General features: G+C 33.6%; 1 protein-coding gene across 3 annotated transcripts in view; it reads right to left on the reverse strand.

The window, feature by feature from the left end:
• LOC106468568 (alpha-mannosidase 2C1-like) overlaps nucleotides 1-26,602 on the reverse strand; it is a 128,820-nt gene that overhangs the window by 11,833 nt on the left and 90,385 nt on the right. For all 3 annotated transcript variants that reach the window (XM_013929003.2, XM_022396903.1, XM_022396904.1), the window contains exons 8-9: nucleotides 22,033-22,161; nucleotides 8,218-8,375 (exon numbers count right to left, since the gene is read on the reverse strand). In XM_013929003.2, coding sequence (XP_013784457.2) covers nucleotides 8,218-8,375; nucleotides 22,033-22,161 — 287 coding nt within the window. The remainder of the gene's footprint in view (nucleotides 1-8,217; nucleotides 8,376-22,032; nucleotides 22,162-26,602) is intronic.

The following is a 26,602-nucleotide window of genomic DNA, read 5'->3' on the forward strand; positions in this document are numbered from 1 at the left end:
CACAGCATTCTAATCAGGTAAAATGGAAAGTGGAAGGATAGAAAAAAACCCTAAGAAAGCATTTGAATAACCAAGTGTTCTGCAGCAAAGGGAATCCACAGGTGTACAATGTGTGAGACCTAAGCTCTCACTGGACCAGAGCCAAGGGCAGCTCTATGAGCACAGCTTCCAAGATTCAAGATGATCAACTCTCAGAAAGGGGGACTGGAATATTAACAAGAGGACAATGTGGTGACCATGTGAGGCTGTAGAAAATGAGAAACCTGGTGGGGTTCCCTGTCCAAAAAGGATAAGAGATAGAAGTGACAAGAGATGACTGCTGATGAGCTGTATTAGCTCAAAATTCCAAAGAAACACCCCAAAAAGCCTCATCACAAAGAAAGGTTGCAATATAGATGTCCCTGAGAAAAGATTGAGGAAGTCAAATGTCAAAAAGTAAGGCAAGGCACCAACAAAGTACATCCCAGAAACAAAGAAACCATGTTAAATGGGACAGAAAAAAAGAAGAAATTAAGGGCAAGGTGGGAAACAGGTATGTGCAAGATTCCCTGGTAAAGGAGAAGGTCACAATATAAATCTTCTAAAAGAAATGAAACATATACAGACAGCAAAGAAATTGGGTAAGTAAGTGGTGAAGACAAGTAAATGGAGAGTAAGAAAGAGAAAAAGAAGATATTTTCAATCTAAAAAAGAGAGTAGTGATAGATACTCATGCAAGAACGTAACCTGAGATTCAGCAAAAAACAGCTGAAGTAAAAGTAAACAAAAGGTACATACTTGTGTAACATACACATAGAAATAATAATGGCTAGAGACGGCTTGAATGGGTAATGAAGAAAAACTTTAATACAAGTTTTTCTTCATTACCCATTCAAGCTGTCTCCAGCCATTATTAGTCTCAAAGTGGGTTCCTCATCACCAAATTAGAATACACATAGAAAGATTTCTTGATTCTTGTTGAGAAGAGAGAACTAGAAAAAAGCAGGCATGAAAACAACACTGGTGAAATTCATCAAAAGATGGGTTCAACTCAGTTAAAGTAGCAGAAACAGGGTGTCAGGAATCCTGAATCAGAGATCAAAATGGAACCAACCACCTAGAGCATAATGGCAGTAACATCACGAACCTCTAGAGAACTTTCACTTGCCATACAGTATTGTATGACTCCTGTTGAGAAGTGTCAGTACCTTGGGAGATAAATTGGCCTGGTATGTTGATAGTGCATAGACCTGGATCAATGGTCTAGTGATGACATTGAATATTAAGTAACGAAACTGGTACACTGTATTAAAACAACAGGAACTAGTACTGTCAAATAAATCTTATCACAGATAATGGCACATGTCCAAAAATTAAAGATCTGATTAACTCTTTTGTTCCATGTATTCCTATGGTCAAGGGTCAAAGAGCATGTCATCACATTTGTTGACTTATATCAAAAATTTTATTGAACTACTATGTTATGATTGTATGTCAACAAATTTGTTATCAAATTGTAGATTATAATCTAAATTTTAGTATTATACATTAGTTAATTTTTAATTTAAATGTAAATATAAAAAAACAACTAAATATTAATTTTTGTGTGTCACATGGTATGGTGAATGCAGCTTTGGTTCAAATTAGATGTTTATGATGTCTATAGTTGTTTACGACTTGAAAACTCAAATTACTGATATCAACAAACTAAATATAAAATAAGAACCTCCTAACTTTTCTAACCACAAAATGGTTGCAAGGTCAGTCCATAAGACTGAGCCCGTAGTGAGAGAATTAAAAGAAAAATCAGGTTGAAAATAATTCAAATGAAAGTTTTAACTAAGACATTTAAAATTTAGTATCTTTCTCATAATCAAGAAAATTAAGGAAATAAAGATGGTACAACAAACTGGAACAAAAGTTTAATAATAATAATAATAAGTGTGAAAATGTTGTTAATTCCTAAGAAGAAACACATCTGAAAAAACAAAACAAAAGTAGTGCCAGGGAAAGAATGAGCCTTTGTTTCAATTCTAGTGCTCATTTCTACTGGATGAAAAGTATTCCCTGCATGACATGGATACAGCCTCCCACTAAGTGATTCCCTCTCCAGTGGATGACCCACTTCATAAACTTTCCCTTTCAGTCAATAATTTCCCACAAAGGAGCTCATCTTTTTAATTTCTTTATTCACAGTGGTTCCTGCACCATCTTATCAATGTGGGATTCTAGCTATATCTTCTGTGAAGAAGTGAGTAGCATTTTCCTTACCTAAAAATGTATCTAAGAAAGATACCACTCCACAAAACCACCCACCCTTCTTCTTCACTTCAAGTGTGTCAATTTTTGCTTCATCACAAATAGTTTTCAAATACACAATGTACTCAAGAGGAGTACTGTACATGGAAAATGTGGAACTTTCCTAATGGTGGAGGGGAATAGTTTAATGATGATTGCATTGTAGGCTGGCATAGTACTCATTAATATGTGTAGGGGAGAGAGCTTTGTGGTGTGTGCAAAAATATTCATGGCAGTGCCCTGAAGTGATAGCTTTTTGTTGTGCATAGGTGAGTATATATTCCTGAAAAGAATGTATCATTAAATACAAAAACAAATAGTTTGACATTTCTCTTGTAGAGGCCTTTTCGTTTAAAAAACATTTGCATACAGACAAGAAAACAAATCACTTATTCTGATATAAAAAGAGGTAAACTTAAATCTACTCTGTAAGCAAACTAATAAGTAACACTATTATTATAACTCTATAAAACTAGTTAAAAAAGTTACCAACAGGTTTAGTTATTGTCATTAAAAATAACTTATGACATACAGTTGCGTATAAATGTATTTTGTTACATATAAAACAAAACAAAAATATTATGTGATAAAAATTATACTGTAGTATTTTGGGAGGTAGCCTTAAATGAAAGGCTGAATTTATTTATTAAAGAAAGTTTCGATAATAATATTTACTTTGTACTCTGAAACATCTTAGAGCTCTCCTAAAACTGCTATTATGATGATAAAATATGAAGAGCAACAAAGAATATTTTTGTGAAGTCATGAACAGTTTCTGAATACATACATAAATTATCACCTAACATGAAGAATAACTACAAAAGTTGTAATTTCAAAATACAGTCATCATGCCCATAATTTATTAACATGGTTACACTGTGACAATAAAATCAAGCAATAAAAATCCCTAAATGTAAAATTTATAATTTTGTTTAATATATATCCTGTTGCATATTTGCACAAATAATATTAAGCATGTTGAACAGCTCCACATAATACTCTGAGTGAGTACAAATTAGTCTTATGCAATGTAAGGGCCTGATCACATAGGAAATTTTTTTGTACCAAAATGCAGACCTGTGTTGCTCACATTTTATCTTGCATGGTCACAATGGTAAAAAATTGCTGACATTCCAGTTGACTGTGTTTTGCTCAGTTTATGATATTGTTATATTTTGCTGGGAACATAAAGGCAACAAGCTCATCAAATTCACTGGTAGTATAACATGGTACAGAAATTGTGATTGGATGCACACTTTTTTGTTGGTTATGCCAGTTGTTGAAAGGAGCCATTCACTGTTTTGTACAATGTTTTTATTTCTACAGTTCTTATACTTAGAATACAGTGTCATTACCTCTATCATTGTTTCATATTCAGAATATGATGCCATTACCTCCATTACTGTTTTATATTCACAATACAGTGTCATTACCTCTATCATTGTTATATATTAAGAACAATGTCATTACCACTATCACTGTTTTTATAGTTCCTTTTATACTCACACAAGAGTTAATGTCCCTAAACATGGTTACCATGCTGTATTAGTAATGTCAAGGATATCTTGGTCAGATGGTGGCCAAGAGGTCATGTGAGAAGATGAGTTCTGGCCACAACCATGCATATCCATGAGCAAGGCAAAAGATATCACTCCCCTGACATTAAAGGATGCAGCAGAAGAATATCTGGACCAGTTTTTGAAGGGTTCCAGACAGGAAACTGATTGAAACAGCTGATCTCCAGAGCAGGTTATACAAGGCCTTATCTTGAATCTAGATGGTCTGGTTCTAGACTCCATCAAGCACTAGAGTGAGGGATAACCTTGGAACTGTGAGACATTCATTGCTGAGATGCACTAAAAGCTTGACACAGTGGAAAACTGACCAATCCTTCAGGCCAAATTCAAGGCTCAGAAGAAGGGTACCACAAGAGCTTGGCTACTTATACAGATAATCTGTGTTATTTGCATGGTAAGACTTACCCTGCTATGGCTTTGATGTACAAAGTGGTAACTTCAAAGGGTCACAAATAGGGAAATAATCTGCAGCAGCATATGCATGGCTTTAGCTTCAACAAACCATCCTATCCAGGTGCCCGTGTCACACCAAACTTGAGCTCAGTCGAAGGTTAACCAGCCAACTACAGATCCCAGCAACACTGCAATGCAATCACACTAGTATCCAGCAAATAGTGAGGGCTATCCTGGTACTCTCATAGTTTACATTCTCCAACATAGAAGAGAGAAACAAAATGTTTGCTTTACTTGTGAACGTTTGGGTTACCTTCAATGAACCACGTACCTTGCCAAGCAGCAAGATAGAGAAGTCATTAGATTTTAGCCAAAGGCTCAATAGGTGAAGCATAGCCAACAACAGATGGTGAACAATGCCACTACAGCTACAGAAAATGAAATGAGCATAAGTATTAGCTGGCCACCTACTTGGAGAAGTGCAATGGACAACTTGCAGCAAAAGGTTTGGTTTTCATCTCAGCTTTCTTCAGACTGAATGGGTCTTGGTATATACCTATCAGATTACAAAGGTGAGAGATAGAGTTCCTGGATTATAAAGGAATGGTCAGTACCCTGGGAGATCTTGCTGTGTATTACACAGTCCAAGAAAAATCACCACTTAAGCCAGTCAATACAAAGATCATTCTAGTGAATGGAGATAAACCAGGCATAAATGAAGAGGTGACTCTCTGACTATGTCTAGAAGGTATTACTCACAGAAAAAAATGTATTAGTCTCTAACCACAGTTGTGGCAAGTCAAGATGAATGATAAGAGAACACCAAAGACTATTTTCAGCAGGAAAAATGGCTTGTATGAGATTTTCATCATGCCATTCAGTCTGTATAAAACACCTGCCTCTTTCCAGAGGCTAATAGAGCTTATAATGAAGATACTACAATGGGAGAAGTGGTTGATCTATGCCAATAATGTCTCACTGTTAGGTTATACATTCAAGTTTGTCGCTGAGAACCTACAAATCCTTTTCCAGATGTGAGTTCTTACTACATACTGACACCAGTGATGATTGCATGAAAACAACTTAAAAAGGTCGCTTTCTGACATGAAATATGCTATGATAAGGCAGTGCAGGAATAGATGCACCACAGTGGAGACTGGATAGAACTTTGGTACATTCCAGCAGCTTGAATGCAGCACAGTTTCAGCACAACATCACCTTATCTTGTGCTCTGATAATTTGGTCCATTAATATATTAATTACAGCACTCTAGAGGCACATAGAAGTCAACCAACTGCTTCCATATATTACCAACAAAACTTTTTGAACTAGCTTTACCAGTAATCAGACAAGACCAAGGAGTCAGAAGAAGACAAGAGCTCTGTTTTATCCCACTCTACCATTCAAAATGAGTTATGGGCTTAAGAGTACTTATGTAATCATTAAGGATGAACTAGATGAGGTGGTGCAGAATCTAGAAGAGAGAGACAGCTTTAAGAGCCAGTTGAACCATCACCAACAGCCTCCCAATCAATATAATTGGGATTAAACTTAATTAGGCAGCTAGGATGATTATGTGGTTGAAAAGTCAATGACTGAAAGAAAGTGGAATTTCTTGTTTTTCAAGTTATGATGTGATGATCACTGTACAATGTAGTAATAGAATAAATATTAATCCTGGTTTATGATAGCTTTGGCTGAAAGTTTTAGTTTAGCTGAGTACTGCTAAATATTATTTATTTCATGATGCCTGAAAATAAAACGAGTTGAGTTTAATGGCTCCTAGTTGGCAGAACCTTACTGCACTGTGACTATCAAAACATACACTGCATAATGTAATCTGAGAATGTTACTGAAGTTATCTGCATGGGAATCAGAGGTGCCTGTTTTAATCCTAGAATGTCAGAACGGTATAATGGTTTAACGTGTATGGGGTCATACTGACTTCACACTGGCATTCTATGGTTAAACTACTAGTGTATGTGGCCATGTGTAATGGTGGTATATGTATATTACAATATACATAGATAAATACATGTGTGTGATCTTACATACACATGTTTGAACAATGTATAAAGTCATAAGTATTGTGTAACACAAATGCATCTATTACACAAAGAACACAACTATTAAACAACCTGTGAATGGAAACAAAGGATTTGATCTGGATGTTAAGATATTTTGATATTGTTACGACAGCGGAAGTCAAGTGACGCTGGTGACATGTGATGAATTTCTCAAATGATCAGGGAGGCCCGAGTGTATTCGAGATGACCCCTTCTTTAGTATATAAGCCTGGCAGTAAAAGCCAGCGGAATAAGATAAAAGTGTGTGTTTTGTACTCATCGAAAGTGAAGTTATCGAGATTGTGAATCGCTGTGACTTATAGCATGTATTTTAAAAGTTGTTAAGTTTAAAGTGAAGAGAAACGTAGTGACAATGGAATTACTGTTTACTACAAAGCTTGTATCAAGAAAAAATAAACTGGTTTAATCAAAAAGGGACTTGTATCGCTGAAGTTCCTCGGAAAGTAACAATCAAGCAGATACTTAACAATATATTAATTGTGATTACGACATTTAAATTATTTAAAATACAGTACACTTGATATTTTCCTTAATACATGTGAAAGAATATTCCAATTTTCACTCTGAAATATTCAACAGGTAGTGAATTTCTATGGAAAGATGCAAGTAACAAAAAACTTGTGCAGCATCTGAGAAAGAATACAGTTTTCCATGTTATTTTTCAATAAGAGTAATGCAAGATATTTTGATTGGATCAAATCAAAATATTTATGAGTGAGTGAAGTTATCAGTATTAGGTTAACTGTCATATGAAATGTAAACTTGATATACCCAGTGTTTTATTGGGTTCTGATGGAATATTTTCAATCAAGAAAGCTGAAAGAGAGAGATTCTATTAGCCTAACTCTTTTTATTTTAGAATATAATTACTAAATAATTAAACATAGCAATTATATATATATTTATATTCATTGCAATGACTTCCTAAACAGTATCAAAAACTAAAATTAATAAGATTTGCTACATCATATGTAAAACAGGTGTAAAATCTATGGGCAGGTTAATTAGTATTGATATGTGATAGAATGGTATTCCTGACACCCCAAAAATAATAATTTCATAAAGAATATACAAAAATATATATACAACAAAATCACAACAAATAACATTCTTTACATTTTAATAATTAAATATAAGAGTTGGATTTTACACACATGCACACATTTCATGTAGGCTAGTTACATAAGGAATTCACTGTAACCTAAACTCAAATTTCAGGCTAGCGGATTTTTACATTTCTCCATTTCATTAAAGAATGAATTGAATATGAGACACTTTGACTGGTATAGTGTGTGTATGTATGTGTGTGTGCGTGTGGTGGGGGGGGGGGTCCAGGCTATTGTGTAGCTAAAACCAGGGTAAGTGGATTTGAATAACAAGTTATCACGTGTAACTGTTACCTTCACAATCTCCCAGATGGATTGTTTATCCATAAAGTTTTGGTAGGCATTCTTGGTTTGACTAGGAGGATAAAAGTTAAGATAATCATCATAAATTTGTCATGTAAAATGGTAAGAATCCAGTCAAGACTGCAGGACAACAATAGCCTGTAAGTACATCAATTTAAATTCAAATAATCAGAAATTTTTTAGCTATTCAAGATACATTATTTTAATAAAGCTGATCATTTGGCACAGGTTTCTAAGTTCTATCACTCTTATTTAAGGAATAAACTGGAATTTGCAAATGTTTGTATTTGATCTGTATAATAAATTTCAATTCAGTTTATAAAAAAGTTCTTTGGCTACAAATAAAAATCTGAATAGCTTCTGTATGTATTATTTACTGTTGTGGTTGTGATGTATGTTGAATTGTCAAAAGTGTTTGTGAACTTTTTGTATGGCTTGCATAATATTGTTTTCTTTGTCTGTAAATCTTTTCTTCTTCAACAGTTACTTTCATTTCATATGAATCTCCAGGTGGAAGGTGGGTTAATACAGTGCTACCATCTATTCCCTGCCAAAAGAAGTTGTTATGTGGGAATCTATTCACCAGATTCCAGCTAAGTTTCTGAGTCAAAAAGTTTGTCATACCACAGTGTCTGTTCAAAAGAAAAAGCAAAGACAGAAAAAAGCTGATAAATACAAAAAACAAATTACAGCAACTTGCCACAAAAATCATTAACACTTTTTCTATAACAAAAATGGGAGTACATTAAACCACTTGTTGATCTAACATGGATTTTTCTGGGTGACATTAACAGAAGACTGTAAATAGCATCAATATGATGGGTTTTGGATAACTAATATTTTAATATTAATTTTCTTATGTTCTGATTAACTACAAATGATAAAGATGCAAAATACAGAATAAACTAATTTTTTTACTTCTTTATGAATATTGCAGTTTTGTATGGAAGCAAAAGTAAACTTTTCTTTCTCAATTTTTCAATATTCAAAATCAAGAGCTTTGACACACACACATTTAACGTAATGTATTATGATGTATTTCATATAAATTTTGAGGATCTTATCAGCAGAAGAGAGTTTAATATTCCAAGTGAAATTAATGCAAATGTAAAATATTGTTAAGTTCAAATCTATCAGCACGTAGTTACCAAGATATAAGTCTGAATCATTTTAGTACGTTTGACTAGTATTAAATACTATGATAAGCAAAAGTCATCATACCATGAAGTAAACAAATTTATAATAAATTATTTAATTACCTCAAAACATTAACTATTTCTAACCTTTTATCAATACATGAATACTCCACATATCTAGCTTGCACGTATGAATCAAACAGGAGTTCTACATACAAAGTACTATAGAAAAGCACACACTTGTGTGTCTATTTTTTGTTTTCTTACTGCAAAAGTGTCATTCAAGTAAATCAATTCTAACTATTGTTCACAAAACCTATCCAGTAATAAAACACAACTCAACTTTGCATTAAAAATTGTAAAGGGTCATATCTCTTTCCCCATCAGCAGTGTAAGCAACTTCCTGAGCACCTACTTTTCCTAGACAAATAATTAAATTCTATACACCTGGAAAGCTTTATTGGAGTTGTTTCTTGCTTTGCTCATGGAAGTCATATCTATTTTATACTAATTACTAGAACTTGAAAGGAGTCTGTGACTCTACTTGCAGTAATCAGAATGACTTGTTAGTAATACTTAGGACATCAAAAATATCTCTGTCTCTGTGAAAAAACAAAGATTCTGAACAAGTAAAAAAAAATAATGAATAGTAGGTAGTCCATGATCATTAACATTCATAAATGTATGAAGGTAAGCAAGCAATGAGTAAAATAATTTTGTAGATCCAAAAAAATCTCAAGTGGAGCATGTAGACAACTTACTTTAGCCTTTGTCCCAATCTCGAGAATGGAAATTCAGACAGATAAATTAAGATTTACATCACACAAACAATTTTAATTCTTATAGGTGGACAAAAAATAATTTGGAAACCACAATACAGCAGCTAATTCAGCTGTTTTGTTCATTAGTACTATCCATTGTCATGGATTGTTAACATTTCTAATATCATTAGCAAGAATGAAGATCAAGCCACAAAGCATAACCTTCAGACTGTCAAAATTCCTAGGCTTTCAAGTTCCCTAAATATCAGTTTTAGTAGTATCTTACACCTAAAACATGTTTGTGAAGCAAAATTAAAAAATACAGAAACATAACTCTTGCTTAGGAAATGAAAAACAAAAATGCAGTGGTGATAAGAAAAATTCAATTTTGGGATAAATCACCTTTAACAATTTTTAGTTATATTTTTAATTTCTTAGCAATTTTTTTAACAAATGCTCTTTTTGAAACAAGTCTGTCCATTAAAGACAAACTGCTGCATGATGTTAGGAAAGAATATAATTCACAAGAAAAAAATGTTATGCATGAAAGAAACACAAAATTTAAATAACATAGTGATGACAATATAAAAAAGCTAAAGAAATAATGACTGCAGTTCAGATATAGTGTGGTAAAATTGATTAACAAAAGGAACTGCTTAAGAAGATTTAGATTATGTCTCAAAGCAATTCTGGCAAGTTGTTGCCTGCAACACGTGGACTCAAGGACAATGGTGTATGTTAATCTTAGGTTCACCAGATAAGTAGTGTTGGATGGTCTGTTGATCATAAAATAAATGACTGAAAAAAAATGGCATCCCATGCTTTTGACATTGAGCATAATAGAAATTGTTGATAAAGTTCATGAACTGGTTATATATGATAAAAGAGTTACCATGAGGAAGTTAGCAGAGAAAGTGTGAATTGGTAAAAGTACTGTAGCAAGTATTTTAAGTAATAGTTTGAGCATGAGTAAGGTTAGTGCCAGATAGGTTCCAAAAATGTTGTCACTTGGGCAAAAATGGATCCAGGTTGTTGAAAACAAATGCCTACTCCAAAGGTTTCAATAGTTTCATAACTATGGATGACACATGGGTTTACCACTTTGGCCCAGAAACAAAAATACAGTTTGGAATGGAAAAACCAAATTTTACCCACCCCAAAGAAGTTCAAGTCACAACTCTCTGCTGAGAAAGTCATGGCATCAATTTTTTGGGATGTCCAGGGCATTTTATTAGTTGATTATTTGGAAAGGAGTCAAACCATTACAGGAAATTACTATGCATCCTTAATCAATAACTTACATCAAGAAATCAAAGGAAAGAGAAGAGGATTGCTCAAAAAAATGTATGCTCTTTCATCAGGACAATGCCTCAGCTGACTTGTTGCTTTGAATACTCTCCATGATGCTAGCTTCGAATTACTCATTATTCAGATTTACCTCCATGTGACGTTTTTCTCTTCCTTAACCTTAAAATCTTTCTGAAAGGATGAATATTTCAGAGTGATGATGTTCTTGTACACACCGTCCAGTCATGTATTGAGGACCACGAGGAAGAATTCTTTCATGGAGGACTTAGAGCACCACTGGCACACAGGGTGAAATTATGTTGAAAAATAAGCCATAGTTTAACCAGTGTCTCTTTTCTTTATAGGTCAGGCCACAAACTTTTTGAACACCCTTCACTGTTAAACAGACTCTCAGGGGGGTAACAGTGATAGCCCTCCAGTCCAAAAAAAGGGTTCTTTTATTTTTATTTATAACTTTTAGTTAATTTCATTAAACATGATTTACTTTGTTAATATGTTTCTGCTTTAATTGGTATTTCTACGTTTTCAGTTGTTCTGCATGTAGTTAAATGATGTCCTTGTAAACATGATGTAGAAGATTCATAAATTTGTCTTAATTCTCTTACTTAGACAAAGGTTACATACTGTTCTACAATAATTGTTCTATAGGGCTTATGCTTAATTAATTGCATTTCTGTGTTATGCTCTTCTGGAGTGATGCTATACTCATATCGAAGGGTGTTACAGAGACTGATAGTTGACATAGATAATGTAAGATTGTGGGATATCACCACAGGAAATTTCTTCTGACTTAATAGTGTGATATAACATTATCTTGATGTTTGTCACTGTCCTAGCAGATGTGCAACATTTCTCTCTCTCTACCTCAGCAGTCAGAAGTAATAGAACAGAAGTCTGCAGCAGGTAATTAAGTATTACAAAACATTCATTATTCAAATAAAAATCCTGTTTCTTCATTCACTTGTGTGTGCTTTTTTTCATTTACTGTCAATTTTATTCCTACTAACATTTCCTATGCCTGTTATGTATTGTGTATAATTAAAAGTTTTGTTGGACAGTACCTCAACAGGCAATGTTTACTTCTAACAGCTATGTAACCAAATATTAACACCGCAAGCAGTCTGCACTAAAAGCACCATTTAATCTTTTCTTCCCACTATATTAATTCATTAAAAATACATTTCTCTATTAAAACCTGTGCCTTAATTATCATACAAAATTTTGTACTTTAAGCGACTGATACCATATCTATTATAAGTAGATAAGAAAGCTAAAGCCCCATACATGTTAGTATCATGTTGATAAAGCATGCTTCATCAACGTCATAACGTAGAGTAAGAAACAGTATTTTCATTCACCTTAGTTAGGAAACTGATTATAGCAAAATCTTCAAAACTAAAGTATTGGCAGTGCCCATTTTTTATGTTTCATGTCACCTGTCATGGAAACATTAGATATTGCGATAAACAAATTTATTAACAGTGAACTATTTATCAAACCTTTACATCTGGGTCTGGCTGTTTTGTGTATGCCATGACATTTTAAAGCTCCATTCAAAATTTAATCAAACAACGTTATTAGCAAATGTATATCAAAAACTTGGAATGAAAATATAGCTTATAATTCAAAGGTTTATATTATCTAGCTTTAACTTTTACTTACATAAAGACATATTCAAAAGGTTCTCTATCTTAATTATATATGTTACATGACATATCTGAATTCTGAACTTTCAAAATCAGAGTTTTCTAGCTTCAGTTAAGCAGGCAGTATGATTTTATAGCTTGTACAGGTGATGAACTAGAGAAGAGAAGGATAAAAAAGAGTGAGATAGGGATAGGAATGAAAAACATAAGGAGGTTATTGTTATTGGAGATTCATTAGTATGGAAATTGGATGAGAGTCTGTAGAATAAATAGGGAGAAAAGAATTATATTATACCATCCAGGGGCTGGGGTTATAACCAACAGAGCAAATGATATACTAAAGAGTGCAAACAGTGATGCAGTCTTTTTAATGCACAGGGGGCTAATAATGTAGGAAAGGGTAGATTAGAGGAGGTTATTAATAAATGCATAAAAAAGGGGCCATAATAGCTTACTTCTGTCAGATGTGCTGCCAAGACTTAATTGTGGGAATGAAATTATAAGTATGTCATTTGGGCTGAACGCTAGACTTAAGTTAAATTTAAGGATGAGCAGGTTGGCTGGTTGGATTTGTGCATCAGTTCAGTGGGAAAAGGGATTTTATTTTTAAATGGATGGTTTACATTTATATAGGGTAGGGGCTTGCTTGTTTACAAGTGCTTGAAGCATTTGAGGCATTCTGGGAAAGAAAATTGAACTTGCTATACATGCCATCATACCTGTCAGTTGCAGCAAGGATATACACATTAATGAGCATCTAATAGAAGCTATGTAAAGACGTTTGTTCAAATAAGGAAATGTTTATATCAAAGTAACATATACAAGTTGACTGAAATAAGTCTACAAATTGTGACATCAAGCAGTTCTTCTTTTCCATACAAGCAGAAATGATCATAACAGAGATAAAGGCTACAGACAAGTTTGTGTTAACTTTGCTAACTATGGAAACAAATTGATAAATAAAAAGGTGAAATACATGCAAATAGGCAACCAGTTAACAGCTTCTGACCATATCTAATTAGTGTCCAGTTTTGGTTTTGATTCAATGAGTCAGCAGTGTTTCAACAAAATTAAGCCAGTTCAATGAAGGACCTATTTATGGAGACCTGCAATGGTACTTGATAAATCGCTATAACACATGAAATTTTGTTTAAAATGTCATGTTTCTGGGCCCAAAAATCAGCTCTCCCTGCTCTTTCTTGAGTCCAGAAAAACCTGCACCAGTTCTCTCTGCAGAATCCAGAAGACAATCTACAGTATACAGATGACAGTTTTACAACCATTTTACAGCCTTCAACAGGCAAACTCTCTGTAAGTATCAAATGCCATAATCTCTCTCTAACAACATATAGTATATGATGTTTCAAGTAAGATTGCTAAATGTTGCTAACAATATATAGTATATAATGTTTCAAGTAAGATTGCTAAAAAAACTGGAGTATGTCTGAATATATCTCCCATAACAGCTTATTGAATAACTTGTTCCATATAGTGTCAGAACTATGAATCTCATAGAGGATTTGCTCAATGAGCAAAACGAAGGATTTGATGTGTTTCATGCAGAATTATTTCAAGACAATTTTGGTGTTTTTGATGTCAATGAATATTCAAATGTTTTAGATATTGATATAGAATAGTATATAGAATAAAGTATTGTGTGTTGTTTGTAAATTTCTCGAGTTGGTGGCCTGCGTGCTCACTCAGCTACACATACGACTGTCTTTCTGAATTTTAAATAAATTCAACTTTCACTCACGAAAAAGTTGAACCCAAATGATTGGCCTTCACCAGTTTGCCTGTTACAGGCTATTAACTTAATTGTAAGGACATATTTAAATTAGGACTAGACAGTGGAGAGGGCCAGAATAATAAAGAAAAAATACAAAGTAGAAAGAGGTACAGTGTGTGAACAAAGTAGAAAGGTAGTTTCAATGGTAAGCTAAACTGTTATTATTGTTATGCTAGAAGTATAAGAAATAAAATGGACGACTTTAGAGCAAAGATCGGAACAGAAGGTTTTAGGGGAATAGAAATAACTGAAATTTGGCTAAATGTAGACAATTTTGATGACAGAAATTTCTTTGAAATACTAAAGGGTTACGGCTGCTTAATAGGAATAGAGTACTAGAAAGAGGAGGTGCAGTGGCTTTCTATGACAAACCTAAGTTACAGCCAGTTCAAGTTGAAGATATTAAAGCTGATAGCAATGACACTGTATTTGGATTTCTGTTAGTGTTTACAAGGGGAGAAGGCATTTAGTTGGGATTTGTTATAGACCACTAGCTAAACTAATGAAGTTAATGACAAACTCTACAGTGAGATAAAAAATTCAACTGTTAGTAAGGTCATAATTATGGGGGATTTTAATTGAAGGTTTACAAACAGAGAAATGATATCAAATCATGAGAGACAGGTTTTTACAATGGTTTTCTTCAAAAGTTTATTAGCTGCAACTTTAGATTTATTGTAAACTTCTAATAAGAAAAATAATTGAGAAGGTGGAGATTGGGGAATATCTGGATGTATGTAATCACTTCTCTATTAGATTTGATGTTTTGCTGAATATGAAAATAAAAAAAGGATTTCTTCAAATACATTAAAGGTAAACAAATTGTTAGGACAGGAGTAGGTCCTTTGTAGGATAATACAAGAAGGCTAATATCTAGTGGTTATGGGATAGTTAAGATACTAAATTCTAATTTTCTTCAATTTTTTTACTAAATAAGATTTAAGCAATAGTCCTCATCAGTTGCAATATGAAAATAGGACTGAACAAGATCACATTAATTCTGAGCTTGTTATGAAAAAATTGAGAAGTTTAAAGAATGATAAAGCTTCTGGGCCAAATAATATTTATCCAAGGGTTTTGAAAGAGGTTAAGTATTGGATATGTGAGCTACTTGCTACTATTTTTTCTTAAGCCCTTCAATAGTGGGCAGATACCAGAAGATTGGAAATTTGCTAATGTTACTTCTCTTTTCAAGAGATGATTAAATTGTCCTAGTAACTAAAGTTATGGAAAGAGCTTTTGAAAATCTGATAAAAGATGATTTGTGAAGTCATTTAACAAATTTTAAAATTTTGTCGGAGAGTCAGCTTGGTTTCACAATGGGAAAATCTTGCCTTACTAATCTTCTGACATTTTTTGAAAAGGTTACTGATTATGTAGATGAGGGTACAGGTATGAATTTAGTGTATCCATTTTCAGTTTTCAGAAAGCATTTGACAGGATGCCATAAGAAAGCTTGTTAAAAAGATATCCCTGTAGGTGTGTGAGTTAGCTCATTGGATACAAAACTGGCTAGATGGCAGAGAACAGAGAGTTGTTATAAATGGAGCTAAGTCAAACTGGGTTAATGTCATGAGTGGGGTACCTCAGGGCCCTGTGTTAGCGCCTTTGCTATTTTTGATTTACATCAATTATATACATTAATGAATACTCAATAGATTATATAAATTTGCTGATGATATTAAAGTTTTGGGTGTTGCTGGCTGTGAGAAGGATGCTGCTGCTAAACGAATGTATTTGGCTTATTTGGTAAGTTGGGCAAATAAATGGCATATGGCTTTTAATTATAATAAATTCACGGTAATGCACTTAGGATATTACACTTTCAATTATGAATATAATTCTGACTGGAATAACTTGAACAGTATTATGGAATCAAACAATCTTGTTCTAGTTGATCAGTTTCTTAAGTCATCCGAGTAATGTACTGTTCATAGTAGCAGGACAAATATGATTTTAGGTTGTATCTAGAAAAATATTGAATATAAGTCTAAAGAGGTTATAATGCCATTGTATAAGTCATTGGTTAGACCACATTTGGAGTACTGTTTTCAGTATTGGTCTTCTTACCTAAGAAGACATTGAATTGTTGGAAATGGTTCAGAGGAGAATTACTAGGATGATAACTGTGGTGAAAAGGTTGTCAAATTAAGAAAGGTTAAGACCTCTGAACTTATTTTCTCTCACAACAGGCTCAGTTGAATAGGCTGAGCTCATGACCCCAAATTGACCTTTATAGTTTTCATACTATAACTTCTAATATCTTTTGTGTATCTTCATGAAACTTTGTAAGTTTCAGTAATCATTAAAAGTAATTTATAGACAAAAAATCAGAATTTTGAATGAAGTATTTCTACTAAAAATTTCTCCATGAAGATATGACAGGATTAAAAAGTTAATTTGTGTAATCTCTAAAACCTACATTTTTTTCAGTAAAACTTTATATTTCATCGGTTAATTTCTCTACCATAACTCTGTATAAGATTGGTCAATTTGACCGACCTCATAACCACCAAATCAAATTTGCAATAAATCCAAATTATCCTTTATTCTTTCTAGAATGACTTCAAATTGTAACATTTGTTATCCTAAATAGCTTTAGAATTGTAACAGTATACATCTGTTTATATTTAAATTTCATTTTTTTATTGTCCTTTGAACAGTGTCTAACCAATATTCATGCCATACAAGTTGTAAATCACTTGGTGAACATGTGTAGCTCATTTACCCTATCAAATTACATAATGCATAGGCTACTGGCAAGTTACTTTGTGAATTTTTTTTATTGTTCCTCTTTATTTCACTTAATCTAACCTTATCTAACTAACTAACTTTTACATTTTAGTTATTTTTTATAATAAGTAAAGAATACATATGAAAAACAAGAAATAAAGTACTTACCCTTTTTTTTCTGCTGTCAACTGTTGATAACATTTAACATTACTTTTTCTACTAATGGTACTACTGCAATAAATAATTTGTTACTTAACTAAATAAAGCAACAAAGAAAACAGAATAATAACATGCAAAAATCAGACAATGTCCCATAACTATCAACATTTTCCTGGCTTTCTAACTACGAGATAAGAGCCATTAAAAATTTAGCTAACCTCATCAATGTGTTTCCTGTAGGAATAAGGTTTGACAAGATGCCATACAGATAAAAACGTAATATAATAAATTATTTGATATATTGAAACCTTTGCATTCTATTGGTTATAAATAATTTAGTATTAAACATCAGATAGAACTATTGGCAATTTCTGAAAGAGAGAATGTGACATGTGGGCATGGCAAGAGGGGTCTATTTTTCTATTTTATGGCTCTGTAATAAAATAAGATTGAAGACTAAAAATTATGCTTTGCTTGAGCAATGACAACGTTATAATGAGTAATTTACATTTAATTTTGTACTCCTTGGAGGGGTAGTATATTAATTACAGAAGAGTGGATGTCTAGAGAGAAAATGTCACAATTCTCATAGCAGGGGAAATTCAGGATTTTTTAAATATTGCCTTAAAAAATTAAGAACTTAAACTTTATATAATATGAATATTTGGATTATTAGCTATGTTTGTATGCCAAAGTTATTTGTATAACTTGATAAGAAAGTAGTTTAATTAAATTTTGAATGTAACTCACTAAAACCTTGTGACATGCACACAAAAAAGGTGCCTATAGCAAAAATGTTAATGGTGAGATTGGCAAAACTAGAGGACATAAATATAAGCTCTGGCAGGGTAGGAATCATCTTCAGCTAAGATAATTTTATTTCTCTAACAATGGAATGGATTGCCTTCAGATGTGGTAGATACAGTTAATTCAAGTGGGTAAAGGGAATGCTTGATAAATATTTGAATGATATGGTATGCATTTAAATTTTTTTATGCTTAGTTAGTTTGATTTAGTGGATAGGACAGCGTAGATAGACTAAAAGGTCCCTTGTTGTCCTTTAATGTTATAATAGGCATCTACAGTTATCAACAAATTAGAAAGATAAACTATGCTTAATTACAAGCAAGTACTGAAACTCCTACCTCCTTGATTAGCTGAGATGTGAACAAGTTTGTCAAACCCACAAGAGAAACTTCGCCCTTCTATCTCACTTTTGAAATTGTTTGCCAATCAACTTTACACAACTAATGGACATGTTTATAACCAATAGAAAGATCAGATTATCCTCTATAAATCTGGCCTTTACAATTAGTTAACAGAATTGTTTGGCTGTTTGTGTTAATATTTTGTTGCTCTGGGTGCTTAGGAAATGTTTTTAACCTATTTGTAGCTTACTTACAAAACCAAATGAATTACAGTAGTTTTAGTCTTTGATATGTTTTTTGTTCTAAAATGCATATTTGAAAGCAACTTTAATTAAATTTTGGACATCCAAATTTGAGAGGCTCAATGAGGCTTATAGAAGAGCAGCTTCAATTTTCACTTGAGTGCAAAAAAGCTCAATTATGCAGTAAGTACAACAAAATCTTATTTTTATGCACATATTTATTGTTGTTTTTTAACAAAAGTAACTAAAATGTAAAAATGAGAAACTTTTCTGCTTGGTTTAACAACCTCTGTCTAAACAAGTGTGATGATGTGCTGCCTACCTCCAATTTCTTCCACATCTGCATTCTTGAAAGTATTATTCATTAGAATGCTAGAACCTCTGGTCATTAAGCTAAGAAAGCGAGCTTTTAACCAGAATATGAACAAACTGCCATAACATTTCCAATTATTTAAATGTAAAGAAAAAACAGAACATGAACTTAAGTCATTGAATATGAAATGGACTAAAAATTTGGTTAATTTCAATCTGAGGTTCTAGAGGTTATGCAAAAGAAATGTGAAAACTGTAAGATAAAAATAAGTATTTTTTATTCTTAGCATGAAAATAACCTTTCACTGAAACTGACTCAAAAAAGGCATTGGAAATTCACAGTCAAATCTTTAGCAAAATACTTTATTAAAATTGATTTTTTGTGTATAACGGACTTGTAGTGGTTACTAAAAGCATGCCAAATTTCCTTATAAACATAGTATTGGAGTCAGTCAATTTGAACAAAGGGTTAATACAATCTTTCATATCTAACACATGCAAAAGATAAAACAATTTCTTTCTGATAAGCCCTCTTAATTATTACAATGACTAAGAGTAAAAAACAGATGATTTTTACTTGTAGGTATGCATTCCATATCTGAAATGTATGAAAATCAGTTATCTTTTTTTTAAAATCTTACATGCCAAACTTCAAAGTATTTTCCTCTTCCAGAAAATAACCTTCCAGGAAATCTTGATACGCAATCACTATTTTCTTGCAATTTTATTTCTGTTCCATTATGTGCATTGAAAAAGTACATTCATTACATTGCTTCATATAGATAAACTTACTCTATAGTAAAAACCTTAAAACACTGCTTCTTAAGTCATAAAAATAAATAGAATTACCATGGATTTGCAGAAAGATAATATATAAAATTCAAAAATTTGATTAAATTTATAAGAGATCTAAAGTTAATATTTTCCTAAACTGAAAATATATTTCTGATAGATACTTACCTCCTCTCACAAAACAGCTTTCCTCACTTTCAACTGCTCTCTACATGCACAAATTTTTCAACTGCCACTAGCCTTTATGTTCCCACTTACTTCCATGTGGTATAGCTGCATTTTAACATGCAAATTAGCATGTGACAACCCTCCCCCAGTAGGAGTGTGACACACCCTCTTAGTGCAGCAGACTCCCTCTATGCAGTAGAACCCAATCTTCACTTCAAGATTAGGCACAAAAAAACAACAACACCAGAGGTGGGGAGAATGTGTGGAAAGTGTGAGGAGAGGCAATATATTTTCAGTGTAGGAAAATATTAATTTCCGATATGATAACTTACTTCCTCTCACAAAACAACTAGAATCTTACACTGACCCAGTGAAAAGCCCAGCATAAAAGTTACTTAGATGAGTACCCCAGAAAGTGTTGGAAGAGGACTGAAGTAGTGTGACATCTTAGTGTAGGGAGAAACACACATGTGGGAGACCACATCATATCTGAACGAGGTATACCTTTGTCCAAGATGAATGAATGTGTTGTGAAATGGGTGGAAAAATGAGGCACAACTGAAAAAAGTGCCATTGTTGTAGAGTGGCCAGAGAACATCAGACTGTAAGTGGAGGTCAACTCCAGTCCATAACCAGTGGCAATGAGATTGCATCAATCAGCCCATAGTAGGAGGAGGGTCCCCTAACATTCACGTGAGACCTAGGGGTCAGAAGGGAAGATGTACTTCTGTTCCAAGAACCTATGCTATCATGTGTGCATAACTAACATCTGTACCCCTTGGGAACAAATATCTAGATGGTGGTTGGAAAGTGGAAATGTAACATGAAGGGTCAACCCCAGTTCAAAACCATGTGGCATTGGAAATGTATCATCTAGTCTGCAGTAGGAGAAGGGTCCCAGCACACTCACATGTGAGGACTTATGTTCACAGGCCTGGCTCCAAACAATATCAGTCACCCAGAAACCAATATCCAGGTGGAAGTAGGAAGAATGAACTGCATATAGATATGGACATAAAAATCTAGTCCACTTTGTACAGAAACTGGAATTGTATAACAGATCCATGGTAGGAAAATAGTCATGCTACCTACACTGGCAGAACACCAACTCTCAACTGAGTGGAATTTAACACACTCAGGAGGAATCCTTCATGGTCCATCATCTCAGCAGCAAGGAGCTAGTAAGTGGTAAGAACTCCTGTACTCTACTAGAAGAAGGAGGGGAAAAAAGGCATTGGAGAGTCTAGAGAAACACAGCATCGGAGAAAGTGCAATGGGTGACCATGAAACCGTATTTTGAAAGGCAGATTTAACCTGATTAGTACAATCAAGAGAACAGAAAGGAAGGGCAACATTCCCCTTCTGCTTTATTCATGTTTGTCCAGGAGTGTACGGTCTAAGAACGTCCAACACTGGTAGTTAGTTGACCCTAGCCCAACAGGACCAGCAGATTTACCCTGAGGGAGTCACCCCAAGGCCTCCTGTCTACAGGAATTCAAGGCCAAAGTGATGTGTTGAAGTGTCACTGATATAAACTGACTCATCAATGACCCCCTCAAACACCAAGATGGTACACCACACATGTCAAACACGTGGGTTGATGTTTAGATCACAGAGGAGGTGAACTGAGAGGTTCCCTCACAATGTACAGGAATCCAACTCAAGGGGGTCAAAATAGAGCATATTTATGAAAAGAACTCACATAAATGGAGAAGGTTGTGGCATGTTACAACTGGTTACTGTCATGCCAAATCGAAAAGTGAAGACTGGGTCCTACTGCATAGAGGGAGTCAGCTGCACTAGGTGGGTGTGTCTATATAAGTAACTTTTAAGCCCTATGATTAGGTAAATATTCAACTGAACAGAATAATTTAGCACACTACTACAATAAAAATTGAAAAAATACACATGCTTGAAAATATTTTATCTTTGAAGATTGTTACAGTTAACTTCAATAAAATTACACCTAAAATATTAGTTTTATTTAATAGATATAAATAATCAAGTTAAACACATTTCTAAAAAAAGGAACTATGCACAGGGGGGGTGTGCCAGAAGTATACAATATACTTCCAAGTAAAGAAGTGTATCTTACCTCATGATCTGAGGAAGCTGAGCAGAAAAACCAAATGTATCTGGAAGCCACAATTCTTTACAAGTTATTCCAAATTCTTCTTGAAAGAACTTCTGCCCATAAAGAAATTGACGAATAAAAGCTTCGCCACTAGAAATATAACAAATTAATATATTTTAAATTATTTCTTTGTGTTTCATACAACATAACTGTTTAATGTTTAGTTCACATCCCAATCAGCATTTGTGTTAATGCAAAATGTAGGTGATGGGAAATATATTAATAAAAAAAACTGGTATAAACTTCAACATGACCATAAAATTCACTAAAAACGAAAGTATTTTTATGTTATTATACATGGATACAGTCAGCAAATAATTCCAGTCATGGTAGTGTAAACATAACTTATCAAGGGCTTTTTTTTACATAGTCAATATCTTTGGTAAAATCAAATACATTCTGAATGTTTTGACAATCTACAACAAAATCATACTAAGAGAGTCAAACATATTTTGTGGTTCATACTGCATAATTCTAAAAACTTGCTACACTTTACAGTTATTTCTGTTTATAACATTCATGTATATTCCATTTTGCTGTATATGCCATCAGAGGTAGTCAAATGTTAACTTTTTTCACATGCTGGTAAAGAGGTACATCAGGTTTGTAAATTTGGTTGTAAAATTAATATTTTCCTCACCTGACTCTCACTTTTTGCACCACAAAGATCTATTACCTCGCATGCTTTGCCATATAAATTCCTGCACATTCCACTACCTTGAACAAAGCTCCTACCCTTACATGTGTCAACATGTATTTCACCAGCCTATAATGTAATCATCATTAGATTACAGCCTTCCATCAATAGGAGAGAGACACATCTTTCCTGCATAGTAATCTCCATGAGAAATAGCATTTAACCATAGGTTCATTCTTGATGAGGAAAACTAAATGCAGTGGAAATGGGAAGGAAGGGTGAGAGATGTTGCAAATAAGAACAGTATCTACCTGGAAATATAAGGGAAATGTTAACTTCAGAAACACTACTCACCTCTCTGCACCACAAAGAGTTAGAATCTCACAATGATGATGGTGGAAGGACCAGTGCAGAGAAATAAATTACAAAAATGAGCTAATTTCTGAAAGCAGCATCAGAAAGGGAAAACTCATGGAGAGTATCATTTATAAGATGGGGGATACTTTAGTGGGGCAGCACTCATCTTAAGCAGAAAATACTCTTCACCAAATGAAATTGTGGTATTCATTGTAAGGAAAAGAGGTAAATGAAAAGAAAGTATCACAAGAGTTCTTTCATGATACTAAAATTTCGCTAAGGTGGACAGAATATAAGGTTGCTCAACCAGCCATTATCTCATAAGCTAAGAATGAGTATGTAGTATGGCTAGAAATACAATTCAGATCATTCCATATAAAAGAAATATGCAAGATACTCACCACAATAATCAGGTGCAGGGAGAAGCATCTCAGACCTATGTCCTGAGGCAAACCCAATACCTATCCAGTTGAACCAAACCACAATAAATGGCTTAGAATATAACAGTGGGAGTATCCTGTACTACACTACCAGGTAACACCCCAGCCCTACTTCCAAAGTGAAGGGGTGTGTCCATTCAAGTCTCATACCAGTGGGACTACACCACCCATTGAGGAACTCTTCATATCAACTTTCTAAACAGCTTGAGACTGAGGAAGCAAGGGTTCTTCTGTACTTCACTACAAGAAATGGAGAGAGGGGGATTCATGTGAGGAGAATATCAGCATTGGTCCCACACTGAGAGACAGTGCAATGGGTTACTGTAACTAAAGACAGTAAGTGCAAGCCAGGTAGGGTAGGTACATACTTGGTGCTTTCGTTTTTAGTTACCAAATGCAGAACAGCTTGGAAGATAAAATATACAAGCAAACTGAACCAGTCTTGTTGAAAACCCCCATCTCAACAGCAAGCACTGCTTGGAAGATAAAATATATAATCAAAACTGAACCAGTCTTGTTGAAAACCCCATCTCAACAGCAAGCACTGCTTGGAAGGTAAAATATACAATCAAAACTGAACCAGTATTGTTGATAACCCCATCTCAACAGCAAGCACTGAGCAGAGGCAGATGAGCTTAACACTTTCTCTACTTTTCTGCTCAATGTAGTTTGGTTAAGTTGTCTCTGTGAGGCAACAATGGCCACTTGGTGTGTCCCATCATTTCCATAATGTATCTATATTGAATAAGGTGGTTGTGAGACCTGGAAAATAAAGAAGAAAAATAACTTACCATCAGAGCCACTGTGAAGATTAGAGAATAGAGGGAAGCAAAAGCCAAGATAGGTGAAACCTGCCAGTAGTGAAAGTAAGTGGTCATCCACTTCTCTATCTGCAAGAACTCATAGAGGGGGAATCAAAGGCTACAGGTAAAAAAAGCCATTGGAAGATGACATACATGAGAGTAGAAGACATGAAAAACAAGAAAAAAGGCTTTGCCCATTGAAGAAGAAACTAGTCGGATATGATATATAACCCAACAATGTGAAGTGGATGGAGATAAGTTACTAGAGGAAGAAGAATCCCACAGCAAGAAAAGGCATTGGCAAGTGCTCTAAAAAAGAGCAATACAAATGAAATAATAATGAATAGACCATATTAAACAAGATGATCCGAGTCAGAATGACTGTACAGGGTTGAAAGATCAGAATGAATGAACCAACCACATGATGGTAATATCATTGACCATCAAGTCTCCAATACAGTATTTGATGACTCCTATGAAGGAGTGTTGAAAATCTTGCGATGTTAGAAATGTGGGAAATGAATGTATAATCCCGTTAAATCATGAAACTGGTGTTGTGGTGGTCCATTTTTTGTAAAATATGTAGATGACAGTCCTTTTTTTGTGGTTATTAGTTGAAAAAAGGTATGGCAACAATGCATAGGCCTAATGATGACCTCAAAGAGTACTGGATAAAACAAATTTTTGGACTAAACAATGGGAACAGAAGATGAAACGTGTCATAAAATGCAAAGTAAATTATAAGAAAATCAAATTGAAGGTAATTTAAATAAACGTTCTAACTGATAACTTTAAAATTTAATATTTTTCTTTCACATAATAAAGAAAACTAAGGAATGAAAGAGTACATGATGAACAGTAACAAAAGGTGCAAAAATCCTGAAACATTGTAATAAAAAACATTTAAAGACAAGCAGTGCCATGAAAAGAGTAAGCTTTTACTCAAATGTTAGTTCTCAAAGAGATTAACATGCATGGAAAATGTGTAGCCTCCTAATGGTGGAGAGTTATAATCTACTGATGATTAAATCATAGGCTGGTGAAATACATGTGTAGGGATGGGAGTTTTGTTCAAGGTTTGTGGCACGCACAAGAATTTACATGGCAGTGCATGCAACGTAATAGCTCTTTGTAGTGCAAAGAGGTGAGTAACATTTCTGAAATTAGTTTACATTGAATAGAAAAATAGAGAGGTACAAACTTAAAAAAAGGCAATTTCACACTGCAGAAGTTATAACATAAGCACTTCTGAACTCCATTAATATGCAGGACAGCATGGGTAAGAACATTTGAAATGTGAACAATACAATTTTTCTGGTGCATTTTTCTGGGGCTACTAAGGATTTAGAAAAATCAAGAAGTTCTGCTTAAATACTGATAAAACAATACCAAGAAATATAAATTAAATTTCAGGTATTTACAATTACAGAAATCCACTCATAAAATAAAATAACCCACAATTAAAAGTCTTCTGACTAGAAGAAAAGTTAAAGCACACAAAATTCTTTAAGATGTTTAACTTTAATACAGAAATTGCCAACTGAGAGAAACTGTAGCAGTTAAATAACAGATATAGAAATTTTACACTCTTTAGAAAATAAATTGTGCTCTTTCCAAGAAACGTGCACAAATGGTTTTTATTTAGTTTCTCCAAAAAACTTGCTTCACTAAAACTTTAGTATTTTGCACTATTTTTAATTTGAATCTGACTGTAGTGACTTACAAGAAAGGGAAGTCAACAAAAAATTTCACAATACACAAGTACCTCTTAACTAATCTTTCAACTTTTATCAAAAGAAAAATAGCAAATATAATTTAAAAAAAACAAAAAAACAATTCAAATGAAACTAAACAGGTAAACTTATGAATAATTAAGCTATAAAACTGACAGCTTTAAGTGAACTTAAAGTGAAAATTGGAATACCTAGAGTACACAAAGAAACACTGCACGAGAAGCCTTGCTTTTCTTAAAGTAAACACAGACCAGTCTGGGTTGGAATATACCTTAATATATAGTTAATGGAATAAAAACAATTTGTGACACTCCTATCTCTCTATTTTGAAATGTAAAAAATATTTATTCTAATTTACAATAAGACATGGTTATGATAAAATAACAGCCTATCATAACTCTCCTCTCCTGTATTTATCCCATCCTTGAGCCAATTAACTTTAATTACTAATTGCAAAACAAAATCCTTCAAGGCACATATTATGTTTATGCATCATGACCCTTGGTTAACATAATGTGACTCACAAAATCATACTGTTGTTATGACACTGGAAGTCACGTT

Source organism: Limulus polyphemus, unplaced genomic scaffold (assembly GCF_000517525.1).
Source record: "Limulus polyphemus unplaced genomic scaffold, Limulus_polyphemus-2.1.2 Scaffold3055, whole genome shotgun sequence".
Lineage (NCBI taxonomy): Eukaryota > Metazoa > Arthropoda > Merostomata > Xiphosura > Limulidae > Limulus > Limulus polyphemus.